Consider the following 15,558-nt stretch of genomic DNA (forward strand, 5'->3'; position numbering starts at 1 on the left):
TATGAAGGATTTGGGATGTTCTAAAAACAATTTTTTTTTTTTTTTAATTTTTGAGAGCTCTCCAAGAGGTGGTAATCATTCTTTAAATTATTGCTATTAGAAAAGGTTAGCTTACCTTTTCTTTACTCTGTTCTTTTATAATTTAATATAGATACAAAAAGACCTCTGAAACCTTATCTCAAGCTGGACAGAAGGCATCCGCTGCTTTCTCATCTGTTGGATCGGTCATCACCAAAAAGCTGGAAGATGTAAAGTATGTCCTCATTTCTCCTTGCTCATTAAGTAGCTGAGGCAAATTAAAATACGTTGTGGTTGCACGTATTTCCTGACTTTGTGGATAATGCTGGATTCTCCTGTCTTCAAGTGAGGGAGGCCTCTCCTTCAAACCAGGACCTGAAATATTGTCTCAGTTATTTTAGGCGTGGCCTTCTGGCTCTTAGGCATAGCGTTCAAAATAATCATCTTGTGAGTACTTTTAAGGTTGTTGGAAAATTCTGGTTGTGCATTTTTGTCCTTTTAGTCCTTCCTGATCATGCAGGGTAAGTATGTCTCTTGTGGTTGCAAGTTTGTGGTTGTGGGCCGAGCCTGTGGTCCTCCTGGCAACAGGTCCAGGAGTGCTCCCTGCACGCGTGGACCGAGACCGGCTTCAGTTCTGCGTGGTACACTGTTATACCATGGTGCGATTACCACATGCTCATCCGTGTCCTGGTTTGTACTAATGTGTAAGCTCTCTCTACATTCATGCCTAGGCCCACATCTTGATATTGAGCTTTGCTTTTTGTTTTGCATTTATATTTCAGATGAGTCTGCAGAATTTTCCTGGCAGTTTTAATAAAACCACTTCACAGTGCTTTTGTGCATCCACCCTGCTCCCCCGCCCCGCCCCCACCATGTTGATTCAAATAGCACTGAAAGTGACAAACATGGTTTAAATTTGCTGTGCTTCTGTTGGCATGAAAGTGTTTTTGTTTTACTAACAAAACCCTCAGATTGCATGACTTTGTGTTTTTCATTTGTGGGGAATGTAGCTTTTACAACCAGAATTTTGTTGGTTGAATAAGTTTCGCAACCAATGTATATTTATTACGTACCCAAAAATCCAAATGACTTCTTGTATTTGGACCATCATCATTCTAAGCATCTGTGTAATAAACATAGCTTACTTGCTTTCTTTTGACAATTTATGTACATCTCTGAGGTGCTCTCATGTCTTTCTATGCCAGCTTGATTGTCTAGACCTTTAGAGTCCAGTTTAAGCCTTACACGACTTTTAAAAAGTAGGTTATTCCATTGTTTTAGATTTACCAGAACCTGCTTTCTTTTTTAATGCTTACTGTGGCTTCTTACAGAATGCAAGCCTTTTCACATTCCTTTAGGTAAGGACAGCTTGAACCATCCCTGCAGCTGTAGCCGGTGTCTAAGACAAGTGTGCTTAAGTAGACTTGATTATGCCACGTTGGATGGTTGTGTTCGTCCACTGCATACTTTACTTGCGTTTGGAATATCTTTTTTCTTAGTGCATACCTATTTTTAAGGGAGGGTTTTTGTATACCGTGGGTAACGGATAAATTAAAAGAAGAATAATTGGACACTGTGGTTCAGGGATATGGAAATGATTTTGACATTTCTTACTTTTTTGTTGGTGGTGGTGGTCAAAAGAAGCAGCTCAACCATGGCATACAGAATTCCTCCCTTTTAATGTCTGACTTTGTTTGTTTTTGATGCTTTAATTTCTTTGGTGCTTTTGTAAGGATGTTGGAATTCTCCTTCACGTGGGTCCCATTATGCTTCTGTAATAGAGTGCACATGTACTGCCTCATGATGTCAGTCTTCCGTCTTCTACAGGTTACTCTGATCACTTTTTTTTTTCATTGTGGTAAAGTAGACATAAAATATACCCATTACTCTGCACTTTCCAGTATTTGTTTTACTAGCTTATAGTTTTTACTGTTTTTTAAATTTCTTTACACTATACTCTTTGCATATGCAGGTAAGGAAATTTCCTGGTTGCAAAAGGAAAAATAGCCTATTAGGCTAAAACAAACAAACAAACAAACAATCAACCACACACACATTAAAAAGATGTCAGCCCAAACCATGCCTTATAGAAGGAATCTTTGTGATGCTGAGCATACCTCTTCTCTGTCTCCCATACAGACTGTTTATCCAATTAATAGAGAAAACTAAGTTGGAGAAAGGTCTTTAGAGTGTAAGCAGGAAAGACAACATGGTCTGCTGCTTCCATCTCTGTTTTTCTAGTGCGAATTATGTTCTCAGTCACTTGCTGTAGCCTAGCTGTTTGTCTGCTTAAGTAAGGAAACTTAAACTTATCGCTGAGGCCTTTCTGGCCTAGTGACACTTGGCCCAGGAAGTCAGAGCCAACCATAGGGATAAGAAGATCAAGAGATAGGTGGTTTTGTATTTTTGGTATTCAATTAAAAATGGCCTCAGTGCTTTAGGCAGCTGTTAAGACCACTTTATCCACAGTCGTTTGAGTTGTGTGAATACGTATTCAGTCACAGGATCCATTCTGCTCCTGTTAGACTGCGTTTTGTGGACAGGCCCATGGAATATAACCATACATCAGATATGGCTCTCATACTGAAAGACCTTACAATCTTTGAGCGGATGGAGTAGGGGAAGGGGGTTGGGACTAGGAATAAGTTAAGGTGGAAGAGCCCTGTTAACCCTGGATTATATAACAATGTTAATTGTGATAGAAATAAAAATGTAAAAATATTTATGTACGTGCTGTTGGGGAATGTTTCATCAGTACACGTCCCTGTGCTTTCTCTGTAGTTTTAAGATGAAGCAAATTCACATAAGATGGCTCAGGATGCGCTGTCTTATTAATTGACCAGGAACAGATTAGGTATTGCCCCTCTTTTCTAGCTCCTTATACAGTCAACTTTTTTTTATTTCATTTAAAAACTATAATTGAGATTACACTCTGCCATTTGTAGTCCTGTTTCTAATAATATATTGTGTATCCATACGTGGAAGTTTAAGTAAGACTTTTGATTAAAACCTGGAAATGAGAGATACAGGATTATTTTCTGAAAGCTAAATTTGATAAGTCTCACAGATTAAAAGTTGGCTAAAGTCACTTAAATTTCTCGGCCAAGAAACCCTGACTGTGATCTGATTTCGTGTGTTCACATGTAAAAATATATGAGAACATATAAAATAGAAACACATAAAAACATACATAATAGAAAACGTGTATGAAGAAAAACCGCATCTTTTAGATCAGTGAGTCACGGTGGCAAATACTGGCCCAAAAACTGTCCAAGGAGAGGAAGCTTGGAAAGTAGATTTTGAGGGTTTCAGTCCCAGCAGCAAGGCCTTTGCTCCCATGGAGACGATGTGAGAGGCCTCTTTTGCCAAGTGCTTGAAATAGTTGCTTAATCCTGTCAACCTCCCTTTGTTTTGAGTCCCTGTGTACCCAGCAAGCTTGTGGCAATGATTTCACTCTCGGACAGAATTGTGGTTGATTTGCTGATATGAATTGTTAGACCCTGCAACAGTTTTTAGGTCACATTGTCAATTAATAAATTGGTACTTGGGATTTAGATATGTTCCTTGCACCCCAGGTGGGTGTGCAAGGAGGAGGAAGTGGAGGAGAAAAGAGAGAGATCGGTTTTTAGTCCCCTGAGAATTAGGTGTCTGTGACAGCTGGGTCGAGGGCCAGATGTGGGACATGGTAATGAGAACTATCGTGGGAAGCTCTTCAGGGACAGCCAGCCTTTCCCCTCAGGTGTTGTGTTCATATCCACCCATCTCATACTTGCTCATTGTCTATACATATGTGTTGAGCATTGATTCATGCCTTTAAGTTTTTGAGAGAAACTTTGAAATTTTTTTGAGAGAAACCCTTCTCATTTTCCTGGGTGCCAGTGTTAAACATCAATTTCAGTGTTACTAATAGTATAGTATAGTAATTCAGCAGCTTCATTAGTCAAGAATTTTGATATATTTAAGAGGAAGTGCTAACTAACTTTCCTTTTATTTCCAAAGGAAGTTTCTCCTGTTTACGTATGTTATTTCTTCATATAAATCTCTAGATATCTTTTTTTGTTCATTTGGGACTCAGTAAGGTTATTCCAGACCATTCTGTTTTGCTGAAAATTTTCACCCCTTAACGGGAACAGAAATGATGTCTTCTCTTTCAGAGAGTAGTTTTTGATTAGAATTTGAAAAGCTTTATTGAACTTTTCTACCTTTCATGCCCATGTTTCCTAATTTTAGTTACAAGTTTTTGTTCATTCATGCTTTCATTCAGAAGTATTTATTGAACGCTAACCATGTGCCAGACCTTGGTCCAGACTGTGTGGTCCGAGTTACCAACTGAAATAACAACTGGGTGCAATGCAAACGTTTTAAAGACTGCAATGTAATATGAAATAAATGTTAATGTGTGTTTCTGTTAAAGTCATCTGTAGTAATAATAATGGTGAATAATTCTGTCCCAGGCAAGGCTCTATATAGTCCCTCCGAAGTAAGTGCTATTATTTTTTTGATTTTGCAGAGGAGGAAACTGAACCATAGAGAGGTTAAGTGACTCCCCCCAAGATCACACAGCTAAGTGGCTGAAGCCCAAGCTTTGAACCCAGACAGCACCCTGGTTCTGGAGCCTGTATTCTTCTCTGCATTGTTCTGCCTCCCCAAAGTGATCAAGGTTTAAGAATAGGCCCCTCCAGGCACTGGCCAGCAGTTACTTTGGCTTATCAGTTACAGTCAAGAAATAATTGTGAGGGCACAATGGAAAAATAATACATAGATAGCTCTCAAAAGCGTGTCTGGCACCTAGTAAGCATTCAAACATGCTAACCATTAACTCTTTCTTTTCTTTCTCTGTGTAGTACCTACCACTTCCTTTCTTCTCTTTCCTCCCTTTATGTCTCCCCTTTTATTGTGATTGGGGATGAAAAGATCAAGGAACTGTGTAAGAAACCAGGAAAATTTAAAAAATCAATTCAGCTTTTTAAAAGAATGACATTTTTTTTTTTTTTTTACATATTTTTTTTTATCTTAGAGAGACAGAGAGAGGGCACAAGGGGAAAGGGCAGAGAGAGAAGGAGACGCAGAATCCGAAGCAGGCTCTAGGCTCTGAGCTGTTGGTACAGAGCCTGACATGCGGCTCAAACTCACAAAATGTGAGATCATGACCTGAGTCAACGTCGGACGCTTAACTGACTGAGCCACCCAGGTGCCCCAAAAGAATAACTTTTTAAAAAAATGTTTACTTATTTTGAGACGGAGACTGCTGTATTTCCAGCATTATTGTTTTCTCTTATTTGCCTTATTTGTGAGTTTCCCCTTTCTTCCTGGTACCTCCTTACATTAATGTTCCACTCCCATCCCTTACCTAATCAGGGGAGACCCCTTGATTACACACAGGCATAGCTCTGCACTGACTTCTTGTTTTCATTCTCCATCCCCTGATAATTTGGGGCGATGTTTACTGTTCAGTTTTTCAACTCTCATCACCTTGGTTTATTTCTTATGTAGGATAATCCTGAAGTAATTTGTGCCCTGGATGTTGAATTTACAGTCAACTTGATGTATTTAGAATTCATTTTATGATCATTTCTTCCACTTTGCCTTTGACTTGTTTCCTCTTAACTAGCTTGTATGCTGGTTCAAGGGGCACAGAACCCAGAAAATGACCATTGGAAGGAATGAGTTTTAAGTGGGTGTTTAGGGACAGTGGCTACAATTAGCTATGGATTTCTGAAATTTGCACTTTACGTATTTCCTCATTTTGTTGATACTATTGAATTCATTCAGGGAGTCCCACGAACAAGCAGTTTATCATACATCCAAGCCATCACTCCCCTTCTTTTGCCAGAATTTGGTAATTCTGCCAAAATGAATGTTCTAGTGAAGAGTCTTGGTTATGAGGAACAAAAAATTAGGTAAACCAGCATCCCTAAGAAGGAGAATGTGTCACATAGAAAGTTCTTTTGGAATCTGAGGAGAAGAAAGGTAGCAAGCCCTTTCCCCACCCAGACTAGCCCTGCTGGTTGGAAAGCTGGTAAAATCAAGGTTGCTTCCAGAAGCCAAGGAAATTGCTGTTCCTCTCTCACCCTGCCCTCTTCCTTGCGTGGTCATCTCTGCTTCCTTTCTTCTACCTCTCCGTGCACTATATTCAGTCCTTTCTTGGGGAACTGGCTGCTTCTGCATTCTTGCAGCCTGTACCTCCTGGTCCCATGAAAGGCCTTCCTCAACGTCTAAGCCCACATAACTTTTCAGCTCATGTACCTAGCCATTAATCAGTGGTTTAGTGTACAAAATCCCAGGATAAGAATCTTAATTGTCCTCTTTTTTTGTTTTTTCTTTCTTTTCATTCACTCCAAACAGTTTGCAGATTACCAGGAGGTTAGTTGTGGTGGGTGGAGTTCTACTGATCCAGTTATCATTACTGATGATGATGGAAGGGGGCTGTGGAAATGTGATTAGACAGCCTCTTTAGAAGGCTCTAAACTAGTGTAAATGATTGTAATTAATAGTAGTTAATAGTATTGGAAACTAAGAAGGATGATTTTTATGAATCTCTATCCTTCAAGTATGGATCTAGCCCACTGCAATAGATTAAGCAGGAAAAGCATTAGCCAATTCTCCTAGAATGTAGTCTTGTACCCAAGGTATCTACCACCGTTATAGTATAGAGAGAATGGTGAGCTGCCTGGATTCTTTCCTGTGTTACATATGACATTAAGTTTGAAGATGTCCAGATACTTTACTGATTATTTTGACTATGTGAACTGCCAGTGTATTTTGATTTATATCTAGATCATACTTCATGTCACTACATATTAGTGCAAAACTAGATTTGGGGAGCTACTCTTAAAACACACTGTCATGTGTAACAACTGATTTTTTGAGAAAACTTAAATCACACATGCAATATTCAAATATAATGAAGAATATCTTGGGCTGTCCAGCTTACCTGAAGGAAAGATTTCCTACCAAAGCGGCTGTGCCAGTGATCAAAATATTGTAAGCATAGTAATCATATCAGCAATTTACAGTGACTTTGTGAGCCCCAGAATTAAAGTGCTTTCATCTTGCGAGGTGGTCTCTATGGGAGATGGCTGAGGGTAGATAACCTTGAGCCTGAACGGTCGGTAAACTGCATTGCCTTTGAGAAAGAAGTTGGTGCTAGTAAAACAAAGGGCCAAAAATGACCATTAAGAACATTTAGTTCATTGGGCTGAAGTACAAGTGTCTCTTATTAGAAAATTGATACTACTACTAAGGAGTGATCTTTAAATCACTTTCAGTTGTCAAATAGGTGATTTATTTTGAAGCCTTCCTGTTTTGGTCTGGTCACAAATATGTGGGAGAAAGGCAGCTGCTGGCGCCCTTCACCAGCCTCACTTGTGTGTGTGTGTATCTGTATGTGCGCTTCGTTTTTTGAGGGGAGGCGGTGAACATTGAATCAGGAATCCCAAAGACCCAGGTTCCATCCTACTGTGACCTTGGGTAAATCAGTTAACTTCTGAGCCTCGGTGCTTGATGCCCCATAGATACAGGTGAAAAGCACTGTAGAATTTCCAAAGTGCTATAAAAGTGCAAGGTTGAATTATTAACTCTGTCAGCTACATGGGTTAAATTGGCTCATGAACGGGCGTCTGGCTGGCTCAGTTGGAGCGTGCGACTCTTGATCTTGGGGTCCTGAGTTCGAGCCCCACGTTGGGTGTAGAGATCATTTAAATAAATAAATAACTTAGAAGAACAATAAAAAATTGAATCAAAAATAATTTGCTCATGAATACAAGTGCATTGGAATAATTTTTATCCCCTCCACCTCAAAAAGTAGATAAATCTTCATGGTGACAAAAGAATGAGCCCCTAGAAAGCTGCGTTTTATAATGTCTAATCACGATACTAACTTCATGTCTATCTCTTTTTAATGCTGCCTCTTAGTATCCGCTCCATTCAACATTCAATTAGCATGCCTGCTATGAGGTAAAGTATTTTATTTTTACAAAATGTAGCTGATCTTACTCTTTCTTATTCTTTATTTCAATGTGTAACTTGAACTGTTCTGAAGCGGGGAGCTAGGATTCTGCTCTAAACAAGCTGCGCGTTTAACGCTGTATCAGTTTTCAGTTGCTCCTTCTATAATGTTAAGGTGGGTGCAAGTGATCCAATAAAGGTTTGTGATTAAAAAAAAGAGTTATTATTTCTACTTTATTTTGTAAACCTATTAAATTGCTTCATATTTTAAATCTGCTTAACTGTAAAAGTGAACACTACCCATCTAATAAAGCTCTTCATAGATAACAGCTGTCCCACCACCTCTGTCTGCTAAAGCTACTCCGCTTCCCAACCTCCCTATTTCCACTTCCCTCATCCTATTCTGACATTTGGAGCCACCTGTGATTCAATTCTGCCATCCTCTTCCATCAGGAAACAACGTGCAAGCAGTGCATGTTACTGTCTCATTAACCTCCCCAGAGAGGCAGGGGATTTTTAACAACACACGCTGGGCTTAACCTTTAGTATACATCAGAACTACCTGGAGAGCTTGTTAAACCCCCTGCTTGCTGAACCCCGCCCCCTCTGGTTTCTGATTTCTATAGGCTTGAGGTGGGAACCGAGAGCTTGCATTGCCCACAACTTCCCAAGAGCTGTGGATGCATCTGGGGGGCTACCCCTTGGGCCTGGTTGCCCATCACCACTGTGGGAAGGAGAGAACCCCTTGTTCCCTTCTTCACCTTTTTCATCTATGTAATAGGAAGGATATTTGAGGTCAGGTGGATAGTTTAAAAGCTTCGGAAACCCAGACGTGAGGGACATAGGTTCTGTGATCCTCGTTGATTAATATGGATGAGTGTGAAGACATGGGAGAGGCTTTCCGTGGGCTCAGAGTGCTCTGTCAGTTGGGGCAGCTTTGTGATGTAGGCAAAACCACTTTTCTGTGCTTCTTCCTTCCTTTTGGTCTCTCTTTCCTCATCTCTACTGCTGCTCCCTGGGAACCAGGATCCCTGTTGTGGAAACTCATATGGTCTGCTTGTCCTGCTTGGTGATGGGGGTTCATGTAGGACTCTTTGCCAGGGAATATGTGAATTTAAACACGAGTTTTAGAGTATAGTTACCTTAACCAAAATTAAACTGATCTAAGGGTGGCACACCTAGATGGTTAGAGAAGTGACAGAATTCTTGTTTTACCGACTTTGTTCCTTCTCCTCACACATGTACTTGACTACATCTATATCATGTATATCTGAGACAGGCTGTTTGTGGAACTGAAGGCATTGTTGTAGAAATCTTAGACCAGAATTTGATCATCTTACCTAATACTACATATTTGCCTCTATGCCTGCACAGACATACACAGCTAAATCTGTTTCTTTGCTGATTGAGAATAACTGTGAAGAGGAATACAATCAACTAATGATGTTGCAAAATCAGTTTTTTTCAGCGTTTGTAATTTTACTGTTTTTCTTTCTCTCCGTAGAAACTCCCCAACTTTCAAATCATTTGAAGAAAAAGTTGAAAACTTAAAGGCAAGTAGAGATGAATAGAATCTTAGTGATGTCTTGCTTGGTGCCTTAATTTTTTTTGCTGTGGGTAAATTATTCACATTACTTTTTCTTTCTAAAATATTTAGAGCCTTGATGACTTTATTCTTTACATTATTATAGGTGATATGTACTCTTTTAATCAATGTTTTGAGTGTATGTTGTAGCATGGTAGATGCTAAATGCTAAATGCTAAAAGGAAATGTGTAATTTAAAAAGCCAGTAGTACTTGAGAAGTGTGTACTGCTCCAATACATTTATAATGTGACAAAATTTAATATAAATTTTATTGTAGAAAATTAGCAACAACATCGAAAAGCCCAAAGAATAACACACAAAAAGTTGGTCCTGTCACCCGGAGCCAGTGATATGTATGTAGTTGGACTATAATGTTAATGCTTTAAGAAGGGATTAACCAGATACAACATAAACATTTTCCTTTATCATTAAATATTCTTCCTCAATATTATGTTTAATGGATGTTTACATGTACCTTGTGACAGATATTGATTGTTCAATCCTCAGTCATTAGACATTTGTATTATGATGGTGATCACTATTGATGATTCACTGTTTTATTTTTTGATTGCTTTGATTACAGTGAAGGTGGGCATTTTCAGTGATTATTTTTATTAATTTATAAATTATATTTTCAAAATTATGTTCAAAACTATAAAATTATTAACTCTTAGGATCACAAGCGACCAGAAAGGTTGTCTGGTTCCTGACCAGTTCCCAGCCTTCTCTTCAGTTTGGGCCAAAGCAGTGTTTCATTTCTTCCTAAACAAATCCTGATAATTAACTGTGGGTATTTTTTAAGGATTAAAATTATTATCTTAAGCGTTTTATATAAATCTGCTTAAAAACAAATATTCAGATTTAGTCTTTCATAATCGTAACTGAGTTACTTATTTTTATTTATTTTTTTTTAATTTTTTTTTTTAACGTTTATTTATTTTTGAGACAGAGAGAGACAGAGCATGAACGGGGGAGGGTCAGAGAGAGAGAGAGGCAGACACAGAATCTGAAACAGGCTCCAGGCTCTGAGCTGTCAGCACAGAGCCTGACGCGGGGCTCGAACTCACAGACCGTGAGATCATGACTTGTGCCGAAGTCGGACGCTTAACTGACTAAGCCACCCAGGCGCCCCTGAGTTACTTATTTTTAAATGCATCTTTTTTAAATTACAGAAGCAGGGGCTACTTATGGAAAGGAACCCAAACACTGTAGTGTGATTTGGGTCTTTTTTTCTTGCCATACAAACACGAATACACACCTTTTCTGTTTCCACATAAGTGTATAAACATTTTGCAGATATGAATCACAACTGCACGCGCAGTCCTATAACTTGTTCATCCAGCCCCCACTAGCATATGTGCTGGATGATCCCACAAACACAGGGACCTGTTCTTTCTCACTCATGCTTCTCAAGGGCCTGGATTAGTCCTTGGCACATTGATGCTACTTAATACATATTTGATGAACAACAAGTATATCCCAGTCATTCTTCTAGGTCAGTAGGAGACCTGCTTTATTATTTTTAATGCTTAGTCATGTGTTTGCAATTAAACTGTACATTATAGGAAGTCAGCTGTCACTATTTAGGATTATCCTGAGTCTCTCCTTGAAATCTGCCTTAAGCATTAGTTTTTGAAATGACGGGTTGGAAAAAACAGATAGCTGTATGCTTTAGACACTGAAGAGGACTAGAAACTTCCAGGTCATTTACTATATATTCTGCCTCTGAGTGTATTTAGATTCTATAAATTGTGGTGAAACTTGCTTTTGAAACATGACTAGGCACCATTCAGATAAAAACATGTAATTTTTAGAAGTATAGAATAGGAAACAGCTATCCCCCCAAAAGCTGTAAAATATAGTTGTACACTTGGGATGTAATTTTGCTAAATTACCTTTATGTTCAATTAAATATTGGGTCTACATGTACTTATGTTTAGATTTTGGATTGGTTCATTTATCTCTGATAATTGAGCATTTGCCATGTGCCAGATGATGAATGGTAGGCCCTGGAGATACCCCAGTGAGCAAGAGAGATACAGACCCTTTCTGCAAGATGTGTAGGCAATTAAATGGCCATTGAAAATAAAGTGAGTGGGGGCACCTGGTTGGCTTAGTCAGTTAAGCGTCCAACTTCAGCTCAGGTCATGATCTCACGGTTTGTGAGCTTGAGCCCCGCGTGAGGCTCAGAGCCTGGAGCCTGCTTTGGATTCTGTGTCTCCCTCTCTGTCTCTGCCCTTCCCCTGCTTTTGCTCTTTCTCTCTCTCTCAAAAATAAATAAACATTAAAAAAAAAAAAAAAGCAAAAAGTAAGGTAAGGCTCCATGATGGGGAGACTTGGGGATGCAGAAACTTCTGACCTAGCTTAGGAAGGAAGGTAAGAGAAGGTTTCTTACAGGACAAGATAATATAAATGGAGGCCTTTAGGTTGAGGAGAATGTTTTAAAAGCTTTGACACCTTTTTGAGGAATACCAGGCATTTTGCTGTGCTGTAGGGTAGTGGGCAGGAGATAAAGCTCGAGTGATGGGTAGGCTGCACTAAAGAATTTGGACTTAGGGCGATGAGAAGCTTCTGAAGGATTTTAAACAATGTGGGTGGTGTATTCTGTGCATTTTAGAAAGGTCACTGGTGCCCTGCAGATCTAAGGAGATCTGGAGCCAGGGAGACTGGTTAGGAGGAAGGAGTTGTAATCCAGGCCAAAGATGGCGGTGGAGTGAATTAAGGTAGTGCTGACGGGACAGAGTTGAGAGATATTTAGAATTTAGAAATGACAGCCAAAAAGTTAGTGACTGATTGGATGTGGAACAAGATGGAGCAAGATCAAGGATGACTCCCAGGTGTCTGGCCAAGACAGCTAGGTGAGTGCTACAGTTATGTAAAGTCTTAAGAATAGAGAAGGAACCAGTGGTGGAGGGAGGTGTTCAATGTTAGACATGTGTAAGGGTCTTAGTATTTTCCTATAATTAAGACATGTGTTTTAATAAATTTAACAAATATACAGTGGACATAAGTTGTGCAGATTTTTCAGACAATTCAGAGATTATGGATGGGAGACCAAAAAGAAGGAGAGAAAATTTCAACAAGATTCCAGCCGATAATGTGTCTGTGGCTAGTTGGTTAAGATTGAGCTAAGAGCAGGTCAAGTGAAACCTATGAGTTTCGTTGTTGGTTGACTGTTTTTTTTTAATTTTTTTAAAAAAATTTATTTTTGAGAGAGAGAGTACTAGCGGGGTAGGGGCAGAGAGAGAGGGAGACACAGAATCGGAAGCAGGCTCCAGGCTCTAAGCTGTCAGCACAGACTTGAGATCATGACCTGAGCCGAGGTCGGATGCTTAACCGACTGAGCCACCCAGGCACCCCTGTTGACTGGTTTCTTAATGTTAGTCAGCTGTCTTGCTGGTCATTAAGGATGTAACAGAGAGAGCATAGATACATCAGTGTTATTAAGGATGAAGTGACATCATAAAGGTTTGGAAAAGCATAAAGTATTATCCAAATATATGGTAGACCTCTTCACGCAGACAAATGTTTATTGACAATATCAGGCCAGATCAATTGGAGTAATGCTCCACAAACTTTAACTTGTCAAGAAGCCCCTGGAGATCTTTGTAGCTGGAGGCGGGGAGGTTGGTCTGAGACTCTTCCTAACAAGCTCCCAGGTGTTGTGGAGTCAGTCTGTGTGTTACGATTAAAGCACACCTTAAGTAGCACTGGGTTAGAAAGTTTACACTATAAGTGGGGGGAAAAATATATATATATATATATATTTCTTTCCTTTGTTGTATTTGGTATTTCTTGAATGAGTGTAGCTCAATGAACAATTGGATGGAATACGAAGTGCTATCCAAATATAAAGAGACTTCAGTAGGTATTTTAGAATAAGAGATCTGAAGAAGGTTTTCAGACAAATTTCCCTGTGAAGAGCATTGAGCAGGTGGGAAAAAAGAGGAGGGGTGGGAGTATTTCAGCAGAGAAGACTGCACGGTTTTCTATTGCGGCACTGAATGTTGCAACAGTACTAAATTCCGTACATGTAGAGAACAGTCACTGGGCTGCTAGGTGCCTGATTTATGTGTTCCTCAAAGTAAAATCCGAGTTACTTTTTTTTTTTTTTTTGCAGCGTCAGCTGAGCGTTTCGTTTCATAATGTTTTGTCCTTTTTGCACTTTTTTTTTTTAAAGTCTAAGGTAGGGGGAACCAAGCCTGCTGGTGGGGATTTCGGAGAAGTCTTGAATTCAACTGCAAATGCCAGTGCCACCTCGGAGCCTCTTCCGGAGCAGACGCAGGGGGGCCTGTGAGGTGCTTACCTGTGTGATGCCGCCCACTGCCAGCCGCTGCAAGCAGCATCCAAGCACATCATGTCAACACTCATTGCTCTCAGTTCCCACCGGATGTGCTTTTACTTAGCTTTACATGTTCATCTGACCAAATAGTTTGTGGGTTGAACACCATAAAAGTATCTTCACCTCTGTTCCTGGGAAACACCCTTTCATGTGCATTTAAGGCCCCCGATATAGGAAACACTGTTGTAAAAACACATGTAATACCTGGGGATCCTCATTAGAATGATCCAAGAATCGTCAGGTTTCTCATAACTGCTTTCCTACTTTATAAAACTGCTCTGGCTCTGGGATGTCAGTTTGATCTTTGTCTTCAAAACGATTTTCTTTGTTTTCTCTTTGAACCACTGTATATTTGATTGCTAACTAAAATTTAAAGTTCTCTGAATTCTGGTTATTAAAAGTTTTGGCATAATTTTCTTTACCTCCAAGGGAAGAGTTACCAGCTACGAAAAATATTTTTGAGTAAACATTCTGGTATGAGGTATCTTCTATCGTGTGTGTCTGAAGACAGCAGACTAAATAAATCAGCTCTACATCCAATTTGTTATGGTTTGTAAGTGACAACATGTACAGCAATTCAAACTCCTAGGTGACTCCAGAGTGGAACCATCTTATCCGTGTCACCCTTTGTGACAGTAACCATTTTAGTGTATTTGTTATTATGCCATTTATATCAACTTATTTTTCACAAGATTAAATTTTTAGTTTCAGAGTAAATTGCAAAATAACATTCTGAAGCAAGCATACTGTAATTCTTAGTAAGCTGAAATATGAACACTCTCAACAAATGTTCCATTCGAAAGCCTGGAAGATTTTTAGCTGTAATCAATCACGTTAGGGGAAACATTGCTGTCTTCATTTAATTCATTCAGCACCGTTTAAAAATAAGCACACAAAGTTGTAGGACTAAAAAACTTGAAAAGATTTTATAATAAGGGGTTGGTGGTAACTGCTGAGGATTTAATGCATTAATGAAAATCAACACATTGTTTTTTACTTACTTGTTTTCAGTGTCTTAGAAATTATACAATGATACTGTAGACATTGCCCCCTATTTTGAAAAAATGGCAGGGCTGAATGAACCAAAGCCTCTCAAAGTATCTGCATGGAGGCCAAGGTACTCTATTCTAATAGCTACTTATTCATCACTATTACCTTTTCATTATTCTGTGTATGGTTATGGCCTATAATGTTGTATTTGTTATTTATCGAGTTGTGATTGTTTTATTGTTTATGCCAAATGTTAATTGCCAAGCTTGGAGTGACCTAAGGCATTTTTTTAAAAGCATGACTAGATTTACTTCAGGATAAATTATCTTATGAAAACCAAATTTGAAAAGCCACAAGTGTCGATTGTCATAAGTAACATGCTACCATTCTTGATTGCTAGAGCTTTTGTTATAGCACTTTAGATGCAACTGAAAATATGCTCTATTAAATGTGAAAAGCCTAATAAATTCTGTATATCAGTAGTATAGGTCTCAATATTTATTGTGAGACCAATGGTCTGGAAACAGCTTGTATTAAATAATCAACTGGTGTCTATGCAAAAAAAACAAAAACATTATTTTTACTCTCTGCTTTAAATCACTGCTTAATGGTGTTAGACTAACATATAAATTCTTTCCTTAAAGAGGCTTTAAGGCAAATGTCCTAGTTGTTGAA

General features: G+C 39.0%; 1 protein-coding gene across 8 annotated transcripts in view; it reads left to right on the forward strand.

Moving 5' to 3' along the window:
• Window positions 1-15,365, forward strand: part of TPD52 (tumor protein D52) — a 111,722-nt gene extending 96,357 nt beyond the window's left edge. For 3 of the 8 annotated variants that reach the window (XM_045454808.1, XM_045454801.1, XM_045454804.1), the window contains exons 4-8: window positions 152-253; window positions 1,350-1,376; window positions 7,933-7,974; window positions 9,470-9,518; window positions 13,732-15,365. In XM_045454808.1, the coding sequence (XP_045310764.1) occupies window positions 152-253; window positions 1,350-1,376; window positions 7,933-7,974; window positions 9,470-9,518; window positions 13,732-13,848 (337 nt within the window). In that variant the 3' untranslated portion in view covers window positions 13,849-15,365. The remainder of the gene's footprint in view (window positions 1-151; window positions 254-1,349; window positions 1,377-7,932; window positions 7,975-9,469; window positions 9,519-13,731) is intronic. The other 5 variants (XM_045454809.1, XM_045454803.1, XM_045454807.1 and 2 more) reach the window with 2 other exon arrangements.
• The last annotated feature ends 193 nt before the right edge of the window (window positions 15,366-15,558 follow it).

This window comes from Leopardus geoffroyi, chromosome C3, assembly GCF_018350155.1.
Source record: "Leopardus geoffroyi isolate Oge1 chromosome C3, O.geoffroyi_Oge1_pat1.0, whole genome shotgun sequence".
NCBI classification, from domain to species: domain Eukaryota; kingdom Metazoa; phylum Chordata; class Mammalia; order Carnivora; family Felidae; genus Leopardus; species Leopardus geoffroyi.